General features: G+C 44.2%; 1 protein-coding gene across 1 annotated transcript in view; it reads left to right on the forward strand.

Annotated features, from left to right (window-relative positions):
• The window catches only part of LOC119462344 (uncharacterized), a 37586-nt gene extending 20775 nt beyond the window's left edge, over nt 1–16811 (forward strand). The window contains exons 2-3 of the mRNA XM_037723687.1: nt 15374–15439; nt 16660–16811. Coding sequence (XP_037579615.1) covers nt 15374–15439; nt 16660–16811 — 218 coding nt within the window. The remainder of the gene's footprint in view (nt 1–15373; nt 15440–16659) is intronic.
• Nucleotides 16812–27397: the final 10586 nt, after the last annotated feature.

Below are 27397 nucleotides of genomic sequence, written 5' to 3' on the forward strand. Positions count from 1 at the left end.
TGAAACCTTTCTTGCGAAAAATACTGCGAAGCCTCTGGCAACGCTTGTGGGATGCCGAAAGAAATAATAAGCTTCATTTGATTAAGCCAGAGTTAGGATTCTGGCCCCCTGCAACGAAAACACGACGAACGGAGGTCCTATTCTGCCGTCTCAGAATAAGACACACATATGGCACCCGCAGTTTTCTGGTGACTGGCGATGAACCACCAACCTGTGGTAGATGTGGTGAGAGGCTCACCGCCCTCCATGTCCTCCTGGCGGGTAGGGAAGCCGAAAGAGAGAGAAACATTTTCCCCTAGCATACCGCTATCATGTCCCTCTCCATCTCAGTATGTTTCTTGGCAAAGAACCGCTTTTTAATAGCAAAGCAGTCCTAGGTTTCTTGAATGACGTAGTACTACATGTAATTAGCCCTAGATATTCGTAGCACCTCCTCCCGCCAGAGGATGCTGCTGTGGTAGTGTTTAGTATAGCACATGCCTCCAGGCCTTTAGGTTTCAAGGGCTCTGTTTAGGCAATAGTGCTTCATGCCAATTTTCGCATTGGACATGTTTTGCCTGTAGTAACATTTATTTGCAATGCATATTTAATGCTCATAGCACACGCCATTAGTCATTTACATAATCTTAATACAAGTAGCTTTTATGCACTTTACAGCAACTATTTTTAGGCTCCCTTTCAGCCACGTCATATCCACCACTCGTAATTCATCGCTTCCATTCAAACTCATTACCACGGGCCTGGCGCTTTTTGGTCATTATTTTCCCTTGCGCCATTAAACCCCATGCATCATCATCATGTATCCCATGCAAACGGTTAGAACGCATCTTAGCTAAATATTTAAATCAATATATTGACAAGAGCCAGATCACCAGCAATAAACAACATCGTTTTCGCCGCAGCTTTTCAACTTACACTCACCATGTGGCAATAATTGACTAGTTTGTCCATAAAGTCGATATCGGCTTTATTGATGCTGTGTAAAGCCTTCAACAAGGTAACTCATGCCAAGCTAATATGTAAGATCGAGGTGATGGGTGTTTCATCGCACATGAACAAATGGGTTCCATCATAACTAAGTAAAGGAAAGGGATATGTCGATAATAATGGCGCCTGTTCTCGTCCTTTATATTTTTATTTTTTATTTATTTACACAATACTGCAGGCAGCAATGCTGCCCAAGCAGGAGAGGGTTTACAAAAGAACTATTTTTAGTAGTTTTTCAAATGAAACATAAGATGTGCATTCAACAACCAGTATGTTTATTCTAGAGTACCCCAGGTGTTAGTGTTGGGTCCGGTGTTGATTATTTCTATATTATTGATATGATGTTTCCATTTGATCCTATAATAGTGTAAAACTATTCCCGGGCGACTGTGTTATCTTTCATACGATTGATTATACAAGGAGGAGGAGGAATAAACTTTATACCTAGAAATGAGCCGATGGTGGAATCGTCCGTGGTGGGCGGCGTCCAGTTCAGGATGCCATGGGATCAAATTACGGTAAAGAGAAATCTTGAGCTTGTAGCAAACTGGTGTGAATCCTCAGGCATGTTCATAGCCTTCGCCAAAACGGATTACCATTGGATCACTAACAAATGTAATAGGTTTGAGTTTGCATACGATATCTGCGGCAAGCCCCTGACACATATTGACCAGCATAAGTATTTAGGTGTCACGAGAACACTCCATTTAAAATGTTCAAAACGTACAGCTAACGTTTTTTTCTAACGCTAAACGCAAATTAGGGTTCTTAAAACAAATTAGGCAGATGCAGCTGTTACTTAACATCCATCACCATCATTAGCCCGTTTTCATGTGCACTGCCGGACGACGGCCTGTCCCAGCGAACTCCAATTACCCCTGTCATCCGCCAGCTGATTCCAACTTGCACCTTCAAATTTCCTAATTTCACCAACCCACCTAACTTTCTGGCGTCCTTGACTGCGCATCCTTTCCCATGGCATCCATTTTGTAACTCTAAGGGTCCACGGGTTATTTGCCCTGCGCATTACATCGCCCGCACAGCTCCATTTGTTTTCTCCTAATGTCCACTATAGAATATCGGCTATCCCAGTTCACTCTCTGATCCACTCTGCTCTCTTCCTGGCGCTTAACGTGATGAGTAAATTTTTCGTTTCATCGCTATTTTGCGTTTCATCGCTATCGCGTTTCATCGCTATCGTTTCATCGCGTTTCATCGCTTTAACTTGTTCTCGAGCTTCTTTGCTAACCTCCAAGTTGCCGCCCCCTAAGTCAGCACCAGTAGCACGCAGTCATTGTGCACTTTCTTTTTTACGTTAATGTTAGCAGTTACCCGCTAAAATTAAAGGCACATAAATCAACAGTCTGAATCTCTCTTGAATACGTCAGCATCATCTGGGACCCCCATACAGCAGCTGATGAAAATGAGCAGGAAAACGTTCAGTGCTTAGACGCCCGGTTTGTCTATAACCGCTTCAGGCGAATCACCTTCTTAGATGCTCTCCTGAGTTATATTAGACTCATTGAAGGATAGACGTAAGTCAGCAAGAATAACCGTATTCCATTCACTCTATTTGGCCAGGTTTCGTATATAACCCAAACATATAAAGGAGGATACGACGAAAGCATCTCGTCCTAAGCATAACAAGAGTGTTAAACGTGTTTTTGAACTCACAAACTGTCACAGATGCTCTTTTTTTCCTAGAACCATACATGAATGACTGGGATTTCTTGCCTCATATTTCAAAGCTGCTTGTTTCAGTAGAATAGTTCCCGTGCTTTTATTTTTGTTTCTGGTGTATGTCCTCACTTTATTGCTTACAATCCTTTGGAGGATCCTGGTGTATTTTCTTGTTTTATTTATTTTTTATTTAAGGTGTACTTGTATTTAGAACCTTCCTCGCCATTTTGTAACAGCAGCCGTACATATCTATGTTTGCTCTCTCCTACTTGGACCCAATGTGGTTCACAGTATTGAACAAATAAAGAAAAAGAAGAATTAAGAGATAAATCATAGAACATAGCAGGCGTCATGTGGAGGTTCTGGGCTCAGCTCCCAGCGGTGGCAAGTTTTTTGTGCAGTTTTCGTTTTCCTTTTATTTATATGTGCGACAGCGATTATACGAGCACTTGAAGCACATTCTCGCCGTCGGTGCCACAACCGCCATGGTGTACCGTTATTGACGGTGCATATCTTTGGCTGCAGAAGTAAAACAAAACGCAACAACGAAGTGAGGTAAGTGAAAAAAAAAGACAATTTCTGCGCTCAAGCTGCTTGGTGGCTGAGCCAGGATAGCATTCTGCCTTCCGCCGCGGCATGAGCATTGTGTCCGTGCAACTATCAGCACACTAGCATTCCCACTGAGCTGCTGTGTGTACGCGCCGGCTTGAGTCAAACGGTGGATAAACGTCGTGCTAACATTGTCTAATATTATACTTTACTGGGCGAGGACTAACGGTTCCCCGTGGGCGTTAGTCAGCCAGCAATGTGAGACACCTCACCAGGATGGGTATTCTGTAAGAGTCCACCTAGTGGACTGTCCATTTGGGCTGTCGCGATTGGCTCCAGCAGCATGAGCGAGAAGGAGCCAGCCAGTCCCCTTCTTGCTCGTGCAGCGGGAGCCAATCGGCTATCGCCGAAATGGACAGTCCACTAGGTAAACTCTTACAAAATATCCCCCCCCCCCCCCCCCCCCCCAGGAGTTTCACCAGGAGTTTCATCGCGCGTTGCATCGCGCCAACATATGGCACCCGCAAATAGTGGGAACACCATCCATGGCGTCCGAGCGCAATGCTAAATGTTGCTATCACTCAAAAATTACGCACTTGCATGCAACATACACAATTCACGTTTAGTATTCGTTTCTTTATATGTGAGGTTCAAGCGACTTATAGAAACTGTAGGCGACCCTAATCATTAACTTAGGTGTCTCTTAGGGTCACTCGCACCTCGGTAATCGGTGATTTCTAATCAATTCTAATTATTCCAGACACTTCAGCAACTCAATTTGTAACTAAACATATATTATATCTGATATTATATCTATAATGAAACCTTTGAATTTTGATTTGTACTATCTTTTAGTATTTTTTCTGATTCATTTTAACTTTCCTCCCTAGTCGTCTCAGGAGGTGAACCGGAAGTGCTGCGCAAGAATCAAGATTGTAATTCGATGCTCGTGACACTAAAAATCTAGCCCTTAATCTTCTCTGGGTTTTCTCATTCACTAATGTAAGTCTGATGTGTTTGCTCCTATTTGTTTTGATTATTTTAAACTGCAGCATTGCTAAAGAAATACTAATAAGCTGACCGTATGATTTATTTCTTATCACATATATGCCAGGTGTCCATACATCAAGGTAAGAAGACAGTGGAGATAGAGGACGTCGAGGAGAAGAATAGGAAGATGAATAAAACGTTTGAGTGCCGACACCACTTTGTATGTGCTTCTTTACACCTTTTGTCTCCTGAGGTCACTCACCCCGCACGCCATCGTTTGCGTGGGGCGCCGGTTGTGGACTTCCGCGTCTGTGCGCACAAGTATCACAAATAAAAAGCAATCAGCAATGTTCCAACCACGCGCCGATTCGATGCCACGAAATTGCAGATGGCGGCTTATGGCGTGGCCACGTGCACCAAAGTTTGCTGGCGATGTGCCACAAGTGTGAGCCGAACTGGCTGAGCCACGGCTACAGGGCGAGTTCAACGAACCGGCGACACGTGTAAACCGCGACGTTGGATGCGGTATATAAAGCCGGGCAGGCTGCAAACAAGTTACCGTTCGAGCGACCAACTTTGACGCCACAGCCGTTTTTGAAAATTTTCTTCCGCTTATACGTTCGTGTTCATTGTCATGGCGTCGGTATGCCTTCTTGTGGTTGTCTTGTCCGCGTTTTGCACATGCTATGTGGCATGTTATGCGCTTCATATACAGCAAAGGACTGATCTTGCCCCCTACCAAGACATCGCGAAGGTGAGATCACTGCGAACAGTAGAGTTGGGTGGTTAAATTCTAGAGAAATAGAGACATCAAGCCACACTGAAAAAAAAGTGCAGTAGAATCTCGGTAAACGTAAATTGCTTGAATGTAACGACAGTGTCTAAATTTGTTGGTTTTATGTTTGAGTAATCAAAAAGAACGGAAAATTTCACAACTCTGAGTAAACGAAACTGCAGACGCAAGCTCTAAGGGGCTTTTCCACAAAGATACAAGATTTAAATCTATTTTCGGGACAAGTGTGTCCTATCCGGAACGCCATTCATAAAACGCGGTGGCGAAGATTCAAGCAGGCAAAACTTTGATAGATTTTAATGCATGACATGTACGGACCAAGGGACCTTTTGGGTACCGCCACTCGCCCCACAATTTACCTAATTAAGGACAACCGAAATTTTGGACATTCTAAAGCGCGCCGTGCGATAACTTGGACTCTCGCTGACGGACCACGTGTCATTTCCGGCCACCGACTAGACCAGTGAGAGGCATGTTTATTTTTACGCGCTCCGCGACGCCTCCCAGATTTCGATACCAGCGAAGCTTAGAAAATCCAGCATCCATCGACCCCGCAAAACCTATGGACAAAATAGCTGCTACATTCACTTCTTCATGATTGACGTATCTAAGACTGTTAAGGGGGTGTAGGACCATCCTATTACGCTTTATAGACTGCACAGCGTTGTTCTTTTACTTAGAGCACTAAAAAAAAGCAGCAGTAAGAATTCTTTCGGAAGCCTCATGCAATTTTTTTCTCAAGGGCGATTCCAAATTTTACTATTCAACAAGTATGTTAAATAGTAAAATGTGGAATCGCCTTCAGATATCTTGCAGCATCAAGTTTTTTATTAATATTGTGTTACTATGGTCAGCGCAATGAGTTTCCACAATTTGTGTAATAGAGCCATATTTTCTGTTTCCAGCAATATTAAAGCACCTACCTGACCAGAGTGTCATATCGCGGTATTCGAGATAACCTTTAAATGTTGCGTTTTCTTCCACCATTACCTCAATTGTTTGTTTATATCAATGTTTATGCCTAGCGTGGATGAGGAAGTTGCTGTGTTAAATCTGGTGTCACGAACAGAAGGACGCTGCGACACCTACGACATTTACGACATTCGTAGGGCAGGATACTTGGTTGTGCTGAGCCCTGTGAGCTACAAAGTACGCCTGATTCATGACGCCTTTTTTTCACGAACATGACAACGCAGAATTGCCCACCACCACCTTCTCAAGAACAATTTATATGGGATGTCCACACATCCTCGTCAACTACAGTACTAATAGCTCGGCCTCCAAAGTAAATGCACACGCTCTGCTACTCTCACTTTGTGTGTGGAGCGCAAACTGTTGCACTAACGGCGCAGCGTTGTTGCAGCCCAAAGCGCGGTGGTCAACGCCCCCAACTGGCGAATGCGTTGCTGTTTGGCGTTGTTGGTATGCCATAGTGAGTTGCAGCGGAGATATGCACAAAGCCAGCAAAGACGAGACGACAGACGATCGCTTAACTGCGTGATACTCCAGGAACATTGGTTGCCATCCCAGAGGTAGTGGTTCAGGATAAGCTTTGTTTTTCATCGCCCTGCGGAAAAGCGGTGAAACTGGGGATGACCATGTGAGTTGACGGCGGCAAAATATTTATCTGTCATCGATGACGACAACACCCGTCATCAGCGTAACTGAATGAACGGAGGGGACGGAATGGACAAACAAGGCAAGCAAAACACGAGGCGCTATAACGCAACACGATTTCAAACTGCTTCTATTCCACTTCTGCAATCAGTCCTCCACGATTGATCGAACGTATTTCGGGCCACACCCCCTTTGCCTCTCTGTTAAGCGACGATGCGAAAACCACGAAACCCCCCCCCCCCCCCATTTGATATGTTGTCTCCACACTGATTATGTATCATCAGACCGAACAAAAGAAAATAATTTCCTTCCGATTCCACGCCTTTCTCGCCATTAGCCTTCAGCGATTGGTCAAGTTGATTTCAGGCTGTGCCCACTTCGCCTGTGTGTCATGCGACGTCACAAAACCGCGAAAACTTACTGCGTAAAAGTGATGTGTACGCATTAAAGATGCATTAATACGCCGAACAAAGCTGAATTTCTTTTCGGAATTTCCGGAGACTGCCCCGCTCTGAAAGCAATACAGGATGTCTACCCACCGATCGCTCTCGTACTGGCTACTCAGAGATGTCCGAGCAAATGCCTTTATTTGATCATAATAAAAAATGTGTTACAATATAAAGTTAACGAGCCCTTTCGGACGTAACTCATGTCCGCGGAAGATCCGTTAGCGGATCTCCTCTCATGGTAAATGACGCTCTCATGTTAAATAACACTCTGATGTTAAATACGCAAAGCAGGTGGGACGCAAGGACAAGTGATGTCCGCGCCCATGCATAACAGCGTTCACGGCGCAATCAGAGGCGGTTGGACAGTTCAGTTGATGCCAAAAAGTGTAACAGTGCCCTTGTGGCTAGCAGCGTAGAAGACAGTCATGGCCACGGTCCAAGCATTTTTCTTCCGTGAATAATATGACGCCTGGTATTTTGATCTCGATGGTCATTTTGAAGTGTAAAAACACGTAACTAGGCTGTTAGATGATTCCATTCTAATAAATACGTGTGCCGTAAAGTTTGTACCTAAAAAGTAAAAAAAAACTAAATATTTTAGTTAGTGAAATGATCGTTGTCGTTTTTTTTTGTTGCAAATTATGCGCCCGAGAAAATAATTCACCTGCATTGACGTGATTCCAGTAAACTTTGTAGCCGTTCGTCTGCGACCGCTATTAAAGGGACACTAAAAGAAACACCGAATACCACCAGGATGACAAAACAATCTTGAGGAACCCTACTTTAGTTGATACCGCGGTAACAGGTTGAGCCTGGTTGACTATTAGAAGAAAAAATGAGGGACAAAGTTTGACTTTCAAATATGGCTCCGAAATGCCAGATGCCGGTACGTCTGTGTGACGCCACTGATTGCAAAGCATTGTTTTTTTTTTTCGTTTTGGTCACTTCAGTTCAGCCAACGTGCTGGAAACTAATTAATTTCAGTCTTCGGCGCTTTTAGAACACAGTGTAGTCCATTTTTAGCGATAAGAATTTAACTGGGTCGAAACAGATGGCATAAAAATCTATGACGTCTCGGCGATCTGGTGCGGGAGTTTCACGGTGCCGTCAACACCCGTCTATCCTCATTGCGTCTTTTCTAGCGTACTAAGTGTCTTCTTGCAGTACGAGTGGCTTTTTTTTGGTATTGTGGAAGGGCTATCTACTAACAGAGCTGAAAATATGTTTCTCTTTAGAGACCCTTTTAAGTGCTCAAAAAAGGGGGCTCTATATACCATAAAATTTTCCAGTCTCCTGACGTCAAATTTACGTAACCGCCGACGCAACCATTGGGTGGTGATCCGCACCATTATTTGAACCGCCCAATCAAGCGATTTCGTCGTTTGTAGGAGAAAGAGAGACAAAACATAATGTAAAGTTCTTGAGAGCTGGGGCAGGCCACGAGGCAGGCATTTACTTTTGTTTACATTCAAAGCGAGTAACATTGCATTTCTTGGCAGTTGATTGTTATCTTGGCTGACAAGAGGCAAGAAGCACGTTGAAGGGGAGAAGGTTTCGGTGAGGCCGAGCTTGCGCAGTGAAAGTAGATTACCTTATGAGGATGGTGGTACCGGCGTTTGCGATTGGCCCACTTCATCTTCCTTAGCTTGTGGTGGCTGGTCGAAAATCGCCGTGGTGTGCAACGGAAAGTTAAAAATACCGCTGACGTTAGCTAACGTTTTCTTCTAATAGTCAACCAGGCTCAACCTATTACCGCGGTATCAACTAAAGTAGGGTTCCTCAAGATTGTTTTGTCATCCTGATGGTATTAGGTGTTTTTCTTTTTTATGACGGTTCTTTTCCTTTTCTGCACGCTTTCCCCTCCCCCAGTAATATCTTAGGTAGCAAACCAGGTGTTGCATTGTTACCCTACCGACCTTCCTTTCTCTCTCGCTCTCTGAATGCCTAAGTACACCAGTTTGGCGGAATTCGACAACATGGCGAAATTTAACAGTCTCCAAATCAGCACCCCAGTTCTTGTTCACTCTGTCGTACAACACGCGCTGGCCATTGAAGGCTTTCAGAGACCTCAGCATTACCGCTGGTGTTGGTGCCAGCGCAGTTTGCAGTACCTTGTCGGTTCAGCTCTTGAAGTGCAGGTGAACGTAGGTGGAGAATTTTCAGAAGCGCTAAAAAAGGAACTCGGTTTAGCCGTAGCCTCTAGGAGGACGAACTGGAGGAACAATTTGCGCTGCCCTATCTTCGTTTGCCTTGACCGAGACTGACGTTTTAGGCTAGAGATCTGTCACTTCTTTTCCAGTGTTAATGCTGTGCAAGCTGACACAGAAACATGGGAATAGCTACAAGCTCTGCAGCTTAGAGACGCTCGTAAAAGGTTGCAGTGTGTAATAAGTGCACGCACCGACTGATTGCAGTGCGCGACCCGCGGTGCCACCTGGTATGTTCTCTACCGAAACGAGAAAAAAGGAGCTTTCGCAGCGGATGACAGCTGCCTCTCAGACACTCAGCTGAGCCACCTGATCGGTGGGAAGGCCCTGTTCCGGTTCCGCTACGCACATGGCCAAGAACAGTGTGTATCTGCTCGCCTACATTGTGGTAGACCTCGTGGGATCAAACCTTTCACGGCCTTCGTAGTTTTCGCTACCCCCATAATATTTTCCAAAGTATTATATAAATATACACTGCTCTGTTGAAGTGCCAACCCCGACAATTACGTTTCTCAGTCATTGATTCAACATTATAGCCGTGAGGGACGAAGTGTAATTAAAAACAAGCTTTAGGAAAGGTTTAGGCGAGGCCTGGTTAACATTTGTTGCCACACATCCCGCGAGTGCATACGAACCGAAAAAAAGAAGCAGTTTTTCATCCAGGTACAGTTGGTGACCGAATACCCTACATTCAATTGTCGCGTGTGAGGCTGTACCGCTCAAGCTGTGGCACTGGTTCTGCATCTCCACGTCGAGTACTGTACAAGTACAGTGATGATGTGCGTATGAAACGTGAACATGCCAAAAAAATGGAATACCGAATTTTTCAATACAAAGGCAAATGCGCCGCACTACAAAATTCAAATAAGTTGGACATATAGGATATATGATTCGACGGACAGGAGATTTTTATTCAGCGCTTCTATTCGCCTAATGATGTCTTTCAAATTAATCGGCGTACTTGAAGCACAATAGTTTTGCTGTTCGTAATTCAGGTTTTGCGTAATTATCTGGTGCCAGTCCCTGCGCAGTGATGAACATTGCGAAGTGGTATTGAGGTTTCTTGCAGTACTGGGTAATCGTAAACAGGGGTTTCATTACGGTTCCCCGTAAACTGTTGATAGGACAGTTGCTGCAATATAATGACCCGGGACATGTGTTACACGACATGTCTTTAATCAATCAAAACAGCAAAGGCCTTACGCTAGAATGCACTCCAATGCGAAGGAGGTGTTTAGGCAAGCATGACTCTACTGAGTAACCAAGGCAATGATTGAGTATAATACACGTATAGGGCTTAGAGGGCTGTAACCCCTGCATAGACTGGAGGTACCACAAAATCGAAGGTAATGATGACGTGGATTAGGTGATCCATACACTCTTCGGTGGTCAATGAAATTTTGCTTGCAGATTATAAGTCGTATGACTACCTTTCGCGTAAAGTTAAAGGCGTTAGGGAAGTACTCTCTGTAGCTAATGAATGCATTTCTGCAAATTCACAAGAAATCGAAGGCCGGTGTAGAAAAGGCAAACTTCTACAATTATTTTTCCATTACTGCTTTGAATAATCCCTGTGGGAGAGAGATTTCGTCAGAGGTGTTATCTTTCAACCAAGAACAGTGAATTAATGAGAGCAGTTTTCAGAAGAAGACTCGTGATAATTGCCATACTGAATAGCGGGTCAAGCGTACTTTAGCCGATAAAATGCCAGTTCTTATTTGGAAAAAATGTGCTGGATTAGTCTGTGTTGTCATAAATTTGAAAATAGCGAAAGGGTAATTGAAGAAAAACGTTCTTCGTTCATGTGTGGCCCTTGTGCCATTAAACTCTAGGATTATCGCCAACCCCATGTCGCTAGTCAATTCCTTGCACTTAAAATTAGAATATACTATTAGGAGTTTTCTAAATCTAGTTTAAAGAATTGGTTTTCATGCCTACATTATAGAGCACCACCTAACTAGGTAATATCGTGATTTTGCGAAACTTGACACCTTTTCTTTGCATCTTTGCAGGAATGCTACACTAACATACAAATCTTATGACGGGCGACATTATAACAGCATCGTTGTTCAACCTGACGGTGGTAAGTAACATGCGTAGCGTGGTCGTTTACAAGGGCATTGTGCACGGGCCTTATAACGTAAAAAAATATTCCTATCTCTTTTTAAATTCTAATATCGTGACGTCAAATTTATGTAACCGCTGACGCAAGGGTCGGCCGCTGTCGCGCAGCATTGTTTGAACCACCCCACCAAACCCTCTCCTCTTTAGGGAAGGTCACTTTTCTTTGATTTCGAATCGAATAACAATGCCTACCTTGCCAGCTTTTCTTTTGTAATGGGCAGACAAGAGGCGAACAGTACGTTGCAGAGGAGAGGGAATTCGGTGGGGCCGAGCTGGTGCAACGAAAGTAGATACCCGGATGAGGAGGGTGGTACTGGCATCTACGATTGGCCCACTTCCTCTTCCTTAGATTGTGGTGGCTGGTCGAAAATTGTGATGGCGAGCAATGGAATGCTTTCAATGGCACTAAAACGTATCTTCAACTGAGCAAGAGTTCGCATAGCGATGTCTTATACATGCAGAAAGGGTTCGACAACGTTACATTGCATCACAATTTTTTTTATTAAGCTAAATCCTTTTCTCGGGCATCTCTGCGTAGACTACACCAGAGCGATCGGTATGTAGACATACTCTATTGTTTTCAGAACGGGGCAGTCTTCGGTTATTCCGACAAACAATTCAGTTTCGTACGACGCATTATTGCATCTTTAATGCATTTACGGCACTTTGGCGTGGTGAGATTTTGTGGTTGTGTGACGTCGCATGACGCACAAGCCAAATGGGCGCACATCTAAAATATCTTGAACAATGGCGGGAAGCTAATGTCTACATAGGCGTGGAATTGAAAGGAAATGTTTATTTCTTTGTCAGGTCTTGTGCGTAATCAGTGAGCGCAAGTCATCCAGGAGTTTTCGCGATTTTCGTAACGTCGTGTGACATACAGGCGGAACGAGTGTAGTTCAATAAATTTTAGACCAATCGTGGAGGACTGATAGCAGAATTGGAATAGAAACAGTTTGAAATAGCGTCCAATCTCTTAATGACTGTTGACGCTAGTGTGACTAGCATTTAGACAATTTAGCCAGACCCCACATTGTCACCGCCGAAGCACATAAATTATGAGGCAGGTACTGCAGCCAGGTTCCTCTCTCTCACCCTTCCCTCTGGACGTGGTGCGTCATCTAGTGGCTCCACCGCGAAGTCAGTGCGTGGCACGTGTTCGAACATGTATTCAGACAAGGGGCGCTATAACGTAAAGCTATCCTAAACTTTTCCTGTTGCATTTTCACAATCAGCCTTCCTCGATTGGTCAAAATGATTCCTTGCCACCCCCACTTTGCTTGTGTGTCACGCGACGTCAGGAAAACTGCCAAAACTCGTCACGTGATATGACGTGCTTCACACTGATTATGCATGATTAGAGTGAACAAAAGAAAAATAAATTACTTCCGTTTCAACGCCTTTTTCACCACAAGCCCTCTGCGGCAGTTCGAAAATATTGGGGCTGCGCCCGCTTCGCCTGTCAGCCAAGCGACGTCACAAAACCGCGAATACTCGCCGCGTCCGAGTGACGTGTACGCATTAAAGATGCATTTATATGCCGTAAAAACTGCATTTCTGTTTCGGAAAGACCGGAGACTGCCCCGTTCCGAAATTGAGAAAACTTTGAATAGTTTGCGGCAGTTTCAGGGACAATACTTTAAAATTTAGAAGACATTTTGCGATCGTTCTGTCTGACTTTAGGGGCACATTTAAAAAATTGCGACAACAATGCTCAGTCATCAGCTGAAGCCAAGACCAACGCCTTCAGCTTGACAATCCCAGGTGGTTGTCTTGCCCAGGCAGGCAATAAGCGTAGCTAGGTCCTTCAAATTAGTTCTGGGACCACAGGTGTTGAAGCGTGCCAGGCCTGCGAATATGCTGTCGTTTTCGTATTACGCGCCCCGCCAGCAAAGTGCAAAAAAAAGGAAAAGCAGAAGATTTGTGCGATTTTGTAGAATTACAACCTAATTTCCCGTGAGGATGTTTTTTTTTGTGCAATTGCAATCACAATTTAATTTCCTGTACTTGAACCACATAATTAAAAATGTTGCCTGTTGGACACTTTGGTCCCTATAATGCTTTCGAACACTTAAGAAAGTTTTACGCAGGCCGTAATTTATCCGAACAAAATTTACTGCGCCAGAGCATTGGTCATGGTGGCCCTCATTCATTGGTCATTGGTCATTGGCCCTCCCCAGCCAATTAGGCTGTTTGCTCTCAGTTGCGTTCCCAATTCTCCCAGCGCAGTGGGCTAATTTCTGAGTTGTTCCTAATACAACCTTAAAAAGCACCCCGGAACCATTGCATATATACTGTACTGCAAAGACTACAATTCATCCGCAGAACTTCGACTATGCTGACGCATTACCCATCACGTGCCATTTATTTTCACCAAATATAAACAAACGTGCCTACTTTAGTTCATAAAGAACACCTAGAGAAACCAAGTAGGGAGGTAGTTAGCGCATGCAATAGCAAGAGAAAATGAGGGTTCGGTAATTTTTGCAACGCTCTTCATTTAGCAAGGAACGTGAAAATTTTGCCACCATTGAACTTATCGTGACCAGTCTTTCTTAAAATATTACACTGGTGTAATCTAATTTTATGTTCGGGCATTCGGTAGCATAGCTGATAGCATGAAATTTCCTAACACTTCATTAGGAAAATTTTTACAATGAGTTTCTGTCAAGCAATTTGACCTTCCCACAGAGATTTGCCACTGCGTTCCACCCATTTTCCCTAAATTTGTTATCGGTGGCTGCTTTTGTTCTGCCAGGACAACAGCCTAAACAATATGCTGCTCATACGGCGCCTAACAATGTTCCGGTACGTTTGCATACGTATTTGTTTTTGGAAAAAATACGCAATTAACTCACACGCTTCAAACCGTTGCCTACGCGTCACCCATTTCCTCGTCCTTGTTTTCGCCAAACGTAAATTAGAATAATTTGTTTATTTTAAAAATACTCAGGATACCTGGAGAAGCCCACAAAATGCATAAAAAGCAAAAAAAGTAAACTGTTCCATAAATATTTGTAACGCCTCTAAATGAGCCAGAACTGTTCAAATTTAATCCCGAATTGTTCTTACCATGGTGCCCATTTCAACTGAATATCACGTTTGTGTAACGCACAGTTCTCTCCGCTCATTCAGAATGTTCAAACACTTGTTTAAGAAATTTTCGCAAACGCTGTAGCTGATCCACAGATATTAAAATTCACACAGAAATTTTGCGTTATAATCAGCACCAAGTTTCGTAGTTTGATATTTGTGGAATTTGTAGTCGTGTGAGAACAGCGTGCCTGAATTTGGCGCCGCTCGGAATACACATTCCACACACTCTGGAGCAGTTGGTTACGTAATTTATTGCGAACGCCCACCCACACACATTGAACTTCGCCCTCGCATTGCTCGTAAAGCGCCACTTATTTTCGCAAAGTATAAACAAAGTGCGATGTTTACTTTGCCGAGAACAATGAAGAAACCAACTACGAATTCATAGATGCCTAAAGATACGGATGAGCGAGAGTTCAGTAATTATTTGAAACAATTCAAATTAGGCCCAGAAAGGTTATATTTTCGGAACACGTTAAATTTTACATTCCGCTCATGTTCATTGACTCTCAAGGCGGTGTCTTCTGCAGTTCTTTAGCTCTCCGCAAAATGTTGCGGATCCAGGAAGTATGACACTTTGTCACATTTGAATAGATATTTTTTTTGCAAAGGCAGCCTTTGCATCTACACGCAGTTACCTGCGCACAAATATTTGCAATGCATGTCATGAAGATATCCATTTGCCATGCTTTCCGAAGAACCCATATCTGCACTCGATAGAGAGCTTTATTTCCAATATATGCAGCCGTTTTCTCCTGAACTTCCGTTGCAAGCATCTTAGCTTGGAAAGTGCTTGCAAATGATGACTAATAATAGGCGAAAGAAACGAGAGACGGCTTTCGGATTTATGCCTGTTTTCTGCCTGATTTCGCCATCTTCAGGCATGGCAACGTACGACCTGCTGTTCGTGGACTGTGACCACTGCAGGATCTTCAAAAGCCCGCATAGTAAGTACACTCTCTAGCTCAATACAATTAGACACGGAATATTTCTAACCGGTTTCACATGAATGATTGCCGCTGAAAAAGAAAGTAAACATTACACTTTGCTCTGTGCATTGCCGTGTACGGCAATTCACGGATGTGTGCTATACAAACAGAAATCACAAGTGACTGTGGTACAAGTCAAATGAGATGTGAACTGGTGAGGTAGCCAAAGGATGGTCCGCGCTAGTTCACTACTTTTTAGCACTATGGTACTAGCACTAAGCCTCTTCTTACCTAAACAAAGTAAAACTAACAAGGCAAACGTTCATTGAAAAAAATTGATAAAAAGCCTTGTGCATGCTAAGTCATGTCACCTGTAGCTTAGATATTTCCCTTATGTATACCTCGTGTCGATTAGGACACTTTTTTTAAACATGTTGGCATAGTGCGAAAATACTAGAAATAGTGCATGAACACGCAACAAAACACTGCTGTCATACAATTATCTGAATTTTATTTGTGAGATCACAATAATTTATGAAGATTAGATCAAGAAAACAATCTTAGCAATGCACTGTTTCTTTGCCTTAATCAGGCGTCCCAGATAGACAAGGCGGAAAGTATATCTGCGAGCTGTGCGTCTCTTCATCATGTTTACGTGCGCACCATGTCTTTTCGTTTTTGTTTTATTTCTCTCTCTCGCTGTCTGTGAGGAACAAAATTTTGAATAAGGTTTTGAATGAGCCACATTCTCGCTTACTATACCTTGCCTTTTGACGCAGCCAAATTACTATTTTAGAAACGTATGACGAATATTCTTCAGGCAACACGCATATGGACATCCGTTCATATGCGCGTAAGTAACTATAGTGTATGTTTGTCACATGAAAACGCAGTTTTTAGATGGTAATTGTTACGTGCGAAGTTTTTTATGGTTGTTCTGGCCTCGTCTACATACAAAGCATGTATTGTAAATAAAAAAATGTTGGAGGTTCCCATAAAAACAATTAGAAGGTAACATCTGCGCATATATCCTGTGCGTTTGTGTGGTACATCCATTTTAATAGTCCTGCAATGGATTTGTCAAGCACTATGGACGTAAGATGTAGGACAAAAATCGATATGTGACCGTAGTAGTTTGTTTTGCCGTTGTAAATCGCAGTACTGGCTGTGTTCTTAAATAGGGATTGAAGCTAAAACAGATGGAGGCTTAACCTAAAATATCCCGCCCCACTTCGCAGGCACCAAATGCTTTATTTCGGTGCGAGAAGCCTCCCTCCGGCACGGCGTGCCCCAGCATTGCCACTTCCTCTACGATCTGCTCTGCGGCACAAGGTCCAAGCACCAGGTCTCGGACTCCAGCTGCCTGGACGGTGGTGCGAAGATGGGTTAACATACTTCGAGACGAGCAGCTTTCACGCTCTCACAGTTTCTTGGATGTAAAACAAACAGAGAATAAACCGTTCGCACAAAGGTCGCGTGCATATGTTTTCAACCTTTCACGCTATTTCCTTCCACCGCGTACATTCTCTGCTTCTCTATAAAAACGTACAGAGCATTTTGATCCAGCGGTGCATGCATATAGCTCTCTCAGGATAAATGTACCTTGAATAGAGGTGTGTCTGTGATGTCTCTGTGGATATCGAGAGGTATAGCCGATATCATGCACAGGAACATCGCTTCCTTGCTGCTGATGCGTCGGACACACAACTGGGCTTCGACTTGAACAAACAAAAAAAAAAAACAGGCGGCCGACGTGGTGTACGCAGCAACGCGGAAATGGGACGTTCTGTATTGATGCGAGCTATTGGCAATTGCGTGAGACAGCTGCTGCAGCGTCGCGAATAGAAGGGTCACCCCCCATCGCTATCCGCAGAGGATGGAAGCTAATTTCAAATCTGAGGTGACCAAATGTGCAGGGACATGAGAAAAAGGACGTACAGCACCGGCGCCATTCAAACTGGGAATTTTATTACGATTAGCATTATTGCGATATTTACACATATTTAGAGGACATTCTATTTATCTGCCTAAGAGTCTGTGTGGGTCTTGAACCGTCTGGCTGCCAACGTGGCTCTCTGGGTTGTCCATGGTTAATGAGGAGCCGACGGGCTGCTGTGCTGAAGGAATTAGGTGCGCAAACGCTAAGCGTGGACAGCTGAGCTAGTTGGTTGTGATTAGCACTATAAAATATCGTCCCAGCGCACAATTAAACACGGGCGAGAAGAGAAAGACAACACGAACGCAGGACTTAAGTTGAATTTTATTCACGGAAAACAGGGCTTGATGTACACAGGCGGGGAGGGGGGGGGGGGTGGGCTGCTAGTGCATTTTTATTTTATTCAATCCGTGAAGTAAGTTGTAAAAAACACTATAGATCGTATCGGAGTGCACGTTTCGTTGTTTTCTTTTTCAACGCAGAAAAAATGTATGGCAGTTTCTATGGCAATAACAAACATGTATCTACCTCTCGAATAAGGCGTGAAATAACGCTTATTGAGTTTTGGCACTTTTAGCCAGAAAGCAGACAGTAAGAAATAAATATGTGATATACGATGATATTCCGGGGCCTTAGGGGAAGGCAGCTGTCATGGGACGCTGCAGACGGTTGGATCTAAACGCAAAAAGTAGAGAAAAACAAAAGTATTCGTAAGTGCGCTCGCCCGTTGCTGTGCTTTGATCGGATGATCGCAAGCATAAATCACTCGAGAAGGTATGGGGGAAAGAATAGGAAGCACAAAGTTTGACTACGATAAGGCGGAACGCTTCTTGAAAGCATTGTAACATTTTCGAAATTGCACCTATTGAGCCGTTGTAGAGTAGTCTTCGCCTTGCTCTATTTCTTATAGTTCGTCTTTGGATCCAGTCTTTAGGGTTTCGTCCCAAGGAAGTCGATGATGGGGACGCAAATCTAGCAGAAGTTTCAATACGTTCGTTGCATGCGTGCCCTGTATAGAGGAAATCCTGTGTAAGGCATCTCTTATAGGCATAAAAAGAACTATGCGTGCCTATGTCTGAAAAATAAGCCCGAAAATGAATGGTGTTTCGAGGCGTAAGAAGTGTACAAGCAATTCGATTTCTCGCGATTGGAAAGTTCCTGGCGCTGAGGCGCGAATCTAACATTCAACACTTCTCTGTGAGTCAGTGCGAAACGCGTAATGCGGTGATGTATCGTTGCGCCAAGCACGGAGTCACTGCGTAGCATTCCTTCGTAGTTGATGTCCCTGCCTTCCCCTCCTGCCCCTCCCCCTTCTCTATCTCTCTCCTTCATACATCAAAGCTTTTCCTTCTCGCTGTCGTGTGTTCGTGCCTCAGTTCTTGAGAAAGCGCTATCGTGTGGCACCTGGATAGCGCAACAGCACCACTAACAGGAGGGACCAGGAGAACAGGAAGAGAACACGGGACACGTGCTGATTTGTGTTCTATTTGCTCATGCCTGTTGAAAGTGGTGCTGGCGCTTGGTTCGAATTGTTTAATTCGTCTCATCGCGGCCATCTGCTAGCTAGAGCACTGCACGGGCTCGGGCTTAACCGAAAGCCCGGGCCCGGCCCGGCCCGTGGGCCGGGCCTGGCCGGGTAGAGCAGTTTTTTCACGGGCTCGGGCCGGGCTCGCGCACGGCGTGTGCTTTTTGACCCGGGCCCGGGCCGGGCTCAGGTTTTTTGACGCGGGCCTGGGCCGGGCTCCGGTTTTCTGGTAGTGTGCATGTAACGTGCAGCGAGTTATTCTCGGGCGTCTCAACTCTGAAAAACATCTATTTTTCGGTATCGGGCCGGGTTCGGGCCAGTTTCGAGCCGGGCTCGGGCCGGGCTCAGGCCTAAGGTAAAGGGGTGGCGGGCCGGGCCCGGCGGGTAACGTAGATTATTTCCGGGCCCGGGCCGGGCCCAGGTCTTGCCATAAAGGTTTTGGTCGGGCTCGGGTGGGCCGCCCAACGTAAAAACGGGCCCGGGCCGGGCTCGGGCTGAAAAAATTGGCCCGTGGAGTGCTCTACTACTAGCCTCCTGGTTAGCTCAGGTGCTAGAGCGACCGCCCTAGAAAGGCGTTGGTTTCCCTTTGCAGTTTAGGGCTACCTGATGGTTGGATGTAAATTTTATGTTTCACTTCCTTTTGAAGCCCTCCTCTCCCACCCCCAATAAGGCCTAAGGTAACTCTAACAGCCAGATTTTATTGATTTTTGGTATCCGATAGTATTTTCACACTGTAAATGCATTGTGCATTTTATGAATTGCGTTATATCATTTCAAATAGTCCGATGGTGTACTTTATAAAGTACGTTGGGCCTTCATGGGAGGAAGACTAAATGCAGGTCCGCAAATGTGTGCTATAGTTTGGAACATTTTAAAACAAAAGGACTTACTATGAATGGTCAAATTAAACTTAATACAGGACCCCTTATCGTTGTTATAGCCAAATGAGCATTTTAGTCTCTATTATTCTTTGTTCCAGAGGTGTTTTTTTTTACTATTCAAGAATGTGAACCTATGATTTCGGTAGGTAACAAGCTGTGCTAATGTAATAATTGGTGTACATCAACACGTAACGATTTACAACGGCTACAAGAGTAGAGAACTCAGCACTTGTTCCAGTGGTGGCTGAAATATTCAACATAATGGTAAACTCTCTTGCGATGATAGTAGATTTCTTGCATATAATCATGTTGCATTGTTTCTTCGGTGACGTTTTTGTTACAAGTTTCTGACCTATCATTAGATGGGCCCGGCGCTCGTTGACAAATGCGGAATGCTGTATTTTCTTTCGAAAGTTCATCTCGTCTAGTACTGGAATATATTATGCATATCGCCTTTGTCGTATTCTGGTGTTTTTTCTCAGTTTTGTATTCCGTAGTAAAATCGGGCATAATGCATCTCTATCTATTGAAATCTTCATAAAATAACTAAATTAATTTATTTTATCTGCTGTAATATTGTTGGCTATTTGTTTAATATGAGGATCTTGAGTTTGAAGAATTGGTATTCTTGTGGGCAGCAAGAATGGAACCTGCACAAAAAATAGCAATATTTGTTTGACGGTTAGTCTCTCTTTAGACCTTCAATCTTCTGTGAATTGTTTTTAGCTAGCGAAAACACATTTCGCCAATAGAAGTGCTAAAACACCATCATATGTGATTTAAGAACAAGCACACACTACTAGCATGCACATAGGCCCAGATGTTTTTATAAATTCACCTGTATTCATTTACGTATGACGCTATAAAGACACACTTTATGTGTAACGTCATCCGTTCATCATTTACGGCACTTGTTTCTGAAAATTACACACACCATCAGCTTCGTCAAGAACTTACTAAGCGTGATAAAAAACAAATCAGCTAAGCACGCAGCAGTACTTGCTATGTCGAACACTTCTCCATTTCACGATGAATGAATCAACGACATCGTGCAGTTGAGAAAAAATACAACGTGGTCGTCTTGGCAAGACCATTTAAAGCGAAAAGGCATACTAAGAAATATAGTATATTGCTTGTTTAATTATTACAAAATAAAAATGACGCTGTTTCAAAAGTACACTGGTCGCTAATGGGTTAAGCCGTAAAGTTCGAGAGGACTACGCCCGTTGGGTTAATGGATATCAATTCCGGAAAGTCATTGTTACAGATCCTGCTTGACATACTGGTGCAGGCATTCATTTGGCTTTTTTTCATATTGTAACGCTCTAATGACGAATAAAAAAAACACTGAACAAAAATGTAACAATCACACTTTTTATTGGCGGAACTTATGCCCACAACGACAAGCAACAACCAAATCACAGAATATTAGCATGTACAGACAATAGTAGTGGAAGAAGAACAGATGGTTCAGTTCCGACCGCAATTCACATGTCTACCACCATACATTTTTAAATAAATGCTGGTGTTTGCGTACATTGCGCAATGCACAACAGCATTCGCGTCGCAATAACTTAAGAGAATACCCTTTTCTTACAGAATTGGAAGCAGCGTTAAAGAAATTCTACATACAATAAGAGAGTCGTGCGCCCAGCGATAACTAGATAACTGTGATGATCACAAGAAAAAAATGATATCCAAAGAATGCATCAATTCCAACTCATCCAGGTTTCCATCCTTATTGCAAATCGGTAACTGTTATAGCAATGTACTATCGACCGAAAACGTTTACGGACCGAGGGATCTGACAAAAAGCTGAATATCACCGCAGCCTCAAAGCGCAGCCTGGTATTCCCATTTCCTGCCTTTACTGGTATATGCGAACAACATTGTGATGTACGGTTTTACTGGCTACTTTTAGAGGCTGCTCGGATATTTAGGATTTTCTGAGATCCCATAGTCCCCAACTTTTTTGGTCGATAGTAGGTTTGACAACTTATGTGTTTAATACTACATGTGGTGATTCTACAAAATAAAAAAACATGTTCGTGATCTAAAGGGGGTTTATTCGGGTCGTAGAGCAGCAGCGATAAACACAGCACCAGCAGGTAGGGCGTAGCCAGAGAGCCAACTGGGTACGAGCAACACGATGGCAACGGGGCTGTTCAGAGTGCCGATCTTCTTCCTCACAGTGAGAACACTTCTGCAGTACAGGTATTCACCACATCCCCTGTACAACTCTGGCGCGAAAGATAAATAGACCTGACCAATATACACTGACAAACCCACTTCAATGTGTGGAGCAGCCTGTATACCATAGGTGTCTATACCACAGCTTAAGATGTCACCTATAATTCAGTCTTTAAATACTTGACATAAAAATAGCGTGAAGATAAGCATTTCATATCCTTTCCAGAGCGAAACTTTGCCAACCCTATCAGTTTCAAGCGCCACATTTAAAACACACCAACCACGACAGTGATGACAACAACGACAACAAAAATAACTTGGCCTATGCGGCCTTAGCGGGAACGCACCATAGGTCCACATCATCATCATGATCATCATGAATATATTACCCCAGCAAAAGGCCACAACCCGCGGTCTTTGCTATGTTCTCTGCAACCCCAACAGGCAGGTTGATGCGAGTGGCACATTAACCAAAGAAAGAGAACGACCTTGCGAACCCTAAATAGAGTAGCTGGAAGTAGTGAAATCAAATTTTGGTGCCGAAGGCCGAGTGTAGTATTTCACGAGGCTGGCCCGACTCAACAACAAAGAAATCACTAAAGCGAGAAATAAGAATGCGGAGTGGTAAATGGGTGCGAGAACACTGTGCTCTCGATGGGCAGCAACTATGCGGAGTGTGGCTTTTCCCAAGCCACGCTAGCGTGGAAGAGTGCAGGAGAAGAAAAGCAATAGCACAGTTCCCGAAGAAATAAATGCGCACAACTTCAAGTCTCATACTGGGGGGATAAAAGCCTTTCGGTGTATTTCACTTTTTTTTTCTATCAGGCTCTCATGAGAATGCGATCTGCCGGGAATCACCCTCCCTATCACAGCATATATTTTTCGCCTCAGAGAAGAGAAAGGAACATGAAACCTCAGATGCCACCGTGAGAGGAAGGGTAAGGGAAAGAGGGGGCTTCCGACGTCAGAAATGGGAATGGCGCTGTCAGTTGCTTTTCGTGCGCCCTTCTCAGATGTTTCTATTCAGACGTGCTCTCTGATAGTAATCTGAACTGGAAATGGGGTTTTGATGGAGCACTGATTTCGCTCGCCGCATACGATATATAATGAGCAGGAAACGGTTACGATGTTGACATTGATCTGTTGCTCCATACTCGCAAATAACTATCCCATCCACCTATCAGCAGCGATGCTTAGCTCCTCTTGACTTACCATTATTTCGCTTAGTTACGCACGAATATTAGATGCATCCACGAGGAAGTAAACCTTTTGCAGTAAGAAAGCACGGGTAATGGCTTGTCCCTGTGCCCACGTAAAAATTGGTAGTGTGTGTGCGAGCCGAAGTAAGCACACACACACGCACACACCAAAATAGGTGTGTGTGTTTGTGCGTGCTTACTTCGGCTCTGAGTACATTGATTCTTGCAAACTGCAGATAAAGATGGTACAGGTGTAAGAAAGTTGACATGGACGGGCGCGGACACACCAATCGGGCGCAATCATGGAGGCGTTTGATATTTATTTATTTATTTTATATATTTTCACATACTGCAGCCCCGGCTGGCACTCTAGCAGCAGTGGATAATACTATAAAATACAACAAAGAAATACAACAGGCAACAAAGAAAGAAAGTTAAGCTCAATGTTGAGGGATCACAGAAAAAAATTCGTTTCATGGGAGAGAACGGTTTGTACCTAGTAGTGAATTCCAGGTTTCAATTTTTTTCGGGAAATATTACTAGACTTGGGAGACAAATTCGTCCGCCAGCCATCATTTGTCACTCCGAAACAAAGAATTTGCGCGCCTGCGAAGCACTTGTTGGACGAATGATTAAGTATGATGGTGTTTGTTGGTTCTTCCTTTGCTGGCACCATTCATACGTCGTATTGACCATATGATGTATGTAGGCGCGGCTAATATCATATCTATTTGTGTGTCAGCAAATCCAGATGCGAGTCTGCGCCTGTCCTAGTCGCCTTTTTTATCTTGTCCAATCTTTACGTACAAAGTTTTCAATAATGCAACCACACCACGTCGGACCACGCTCAAAGTAGAGCGCTAAGGGGGAACTGGACTGAGGTCCCCCGCCTGATCGAACGTATACATATCTACTTCCCTCTCTGCAATTGGGTGTTATCACTAAAAGAATAAATAATGTAATGTAATGCAAGAGATAAAATTACGGGCGATGTGGCAGCACATTGATATATTTTCACTTTAATCGCGAAGGTTATTGAGGCTCTTAGAAAAGGTATCTGTGGTAAAGCTTTCAATTAACTTCTCTTAACTAAAGGACAAGACGATTCATCGCTGTTTAGTAAGCACATTGCTGCTCAAAGTAGTATAGCTTACGAGAACGTGATTTACGTTCTCTCTTGAATGGTGTTACATGGAACAGGAAATAGCTATAAACAACGTATACGATGATACAATTACGATTATACGATGATGTGATTATACGATGAATATACATATACCCACTAACCTCCATGTAGGTCTCATTAGGATGGTATTACTGGAATCGTTTACTAATAGCTAAAATCCATCTAAGCGAAGCTTTGTATGCAGTTTCCTTTGACTGACGATCGGTGATGTTGGATGCGAGTTGCGAGCGTGTTGGCGAGCGGTGATGTTAGCGACGATGTTAGTGACGCTGAGCAGCAATCACGCTTGAAGTGACAGAGGGCGCTGGCCCGTGAAAGACAGCGCCGACGTAGGGCTGATCAAGCGGTGCGCGCCCGAGAAGCTGAAGTTACTCGCCAGCGTAGGCAAGCTAATCCCAACATCGTGAAGGCCCAAAGACAAACTGCTCGCCAACGTCATAAGGCCATCCTCCAAGCCCTGGCCCGGAAAGCTCAAGGGGAACGCCAGCGTCGACATGCCAACCCCAGCCTCGTGAAGGCCCAAACACAAGCTGCTCGTCAGCGTCCACAGGTGAATCCGCACGCGCAGGCCCGCCAAGCTCAAGCGAAGAGTCAGTGAAAGAAAAGCAAACCCCACCTCCGACAACGGGAAGCAGGCGCTAAATGACAACGCTGTGACGACGACCCGCTACTGAAAGAAGCCGAAGCGCAAGTGTGAAGAGAAGAACGCCGCTTACCCGAAGTCGGAGGCGCCGAGTCTCGCTTCAAGCGCGACTTCCTTGACCATAATTTTGGGCATAGCTGTAAAGTTTGTGACCGCCTTTGCTTTGACAACGCATAATTCGACATCGGTAACACAAGGAAAACACACGGGAAACACCGGCGAATCACTACTCCGCACATCCCTAGCTTTCACGTTGAGGGGAACTGCATTACCGCCGAGTTTACGATTGCATTAGCATTTCGTTCCTAGCCTTCTACTTCCTGCCCTTACTTGACGTCTCCGACTAGCTTACCAAGCCTTTTCTCGCGGAAAAAATGGTATTTTTTCAGCCTGTGTGTGCTCGACGCTGATTGCACGCTTTGGAGTCATTTTGCTGGCGCTTGTTTACGTAATCCTTCTGCATATGCGGACAGCCCGCTGTTGATACGCCAGCTGCAAGCGCTCTCTTCGGGCTACGAACGATTGTAATGTTTACACTGGCACAGCCCAGCATGCGTCCTCCACAGCCAAGCACCTGCATTTTGGTCACATTGGAAAGCAAGCACAGCACGTGCCATATGCACAAATTGTGAAACGCTGCTGCGGCGGCTGGGAAGCGTCGCGCGTACCGTGTTGTAAACAACGCGAAAGCGAGTGGACATTCAAAATGGCGCTTGTTCGATCTTCTAAATACATAGTGCGCCACATGCAAACATCTCCGATTTATCAGCGCCGTCGAGCTTACCCGGATATCTATTGCCAGAGCAGTGGCGCTGCCTTCAGGAGCGTCATAAAACGCGTCAACGCTGAATGCGTCTGCATGCAAACACACTCGCATCCGGCCCTGCTTGCTTGCGGGGATGGTTTCTGCCGGTAGAAGAGTTTTGCTTACTTAAATCTTCTATAAAGCCCTTACATATTAGTTTAAAGGCCCTGAAATGAAAAGCATTCTTCATTAGAGGCTTTATGTCGTACATCTAAACAGACTCCGAGCACTTCTGTATATTGACTCAGTGAATGCCATATATGTTTACACTTTCGGACACGAAACAATGTACACAACTTGCTTCTACATACGTTGCATTGTCGCACTCAACGTTACCTATTCGCATTTTCCCTTCTCTGGAACCTCTCCCAGTACACGGCTCCGTACCTCACCGCCCTGGTGTGTCCTAGCGGGATAATTGCAAAAGCCCATCTTCGCACCTCGCACGGGCTTCGCACCTCAGCTAACTTGATTTACAAACCACAAAACGCAGGAGAGGGGAAGTACCTGCGCACTGACACGACTGGTGCTAGTCTAGTTGTTTTCTTTCAGGGGCTTTAGAAATGCGCGGCGGCGAGCACCATCTGGTGGTGTTGCAAAAAACCCAGTGGCACGCGCGGTAAGACCATCACAGCAGCAGCAGCAGCGACCGGAAAGTTGGGACAAGAGGCAAAAAAGATTCTCTTTAATGAGAAGGCAAGTTTCTTTGTACAGGAAGCCATCGTAAAACTTTATGGAGATCGACTGCACACGTCGGTTTTTAAGCGAATCTCATGCACCACAGAGGCCACAAATTTCACCTCATGCAATATCTGTGCATCACACAGGTCCCAAATTAATTACCATGCAAGTAACTATTTATGCAGTACACGGCTCACAAGCTATGCCGAAATGCGAACACTAAATCAGCCGGACGCACAGTGTGAGATGTCGACGCGGAGATCTCCCAAAACCGAAAGCGATGTAACGATGCCTGTGGAAGAGAGAAGAGTGATGATAGTTGTATGCACTAAGAGGTACAATGATCTTTAAATACATTTAAGGTTTCTAAACCCCTTATGTCGCAATTGTCCATACCCGTCCTGTGTGATAGGTGAAAAACGGGAACACGCGTACACATTTGTGCTTACCCAATAGGCGAAGAATGAGGTCGCCTTTGTCTAAAAGAATTATAAAAATCCAATAAGCAGGTAAGCAAAATGCCGCTATTCCGTTAATAGGTCGGTGGGATTTAGAAAAATCAGTGTCTTTCTCTTATTATCCACAGTGTCGGGTGCTCTAATAATCATAGTAACGCTTTTGTGGGTTGCGTAGAAGCGGTGGTGTACGAGCTTGAGCGGTCCTGTGGGAGAAAATACATCGGACATAACGAACTTCTTAACAAAACGTCGTTTTATGTATTGAAGCACAAAATCAACTGGAATGCCAATGCATTTCTCCGAAAAGGTCGGGAAATAATGTGTCGAAACTGGTGTCATCCTGATAATTTGTTCAAGTGGATTCACATTGCAACTCCACGGCTGTAATTTTTTAATTTGCAATATGTGCCATAAGGTAATTAGTTAGAAACTTAATGATCTTTTGTTATTCAGTTGATTATGCAGTAAAGTC

The sequence above is a fragment of the Dermacentor silvarum genome, chromosome 8 (assembly GCF_013339745.2).
Source record: "Dermacentor silvarum isolate Dsil-2018 chromosome 8, BIME_Dsil_1.4, whole genome shotgun sequence".
NCBI lineage: Eukaryota > Metazoa > Arthropoda > Arachnida > Ixodida > Ixodidae > Dermacentor > Dermacentor silvarum.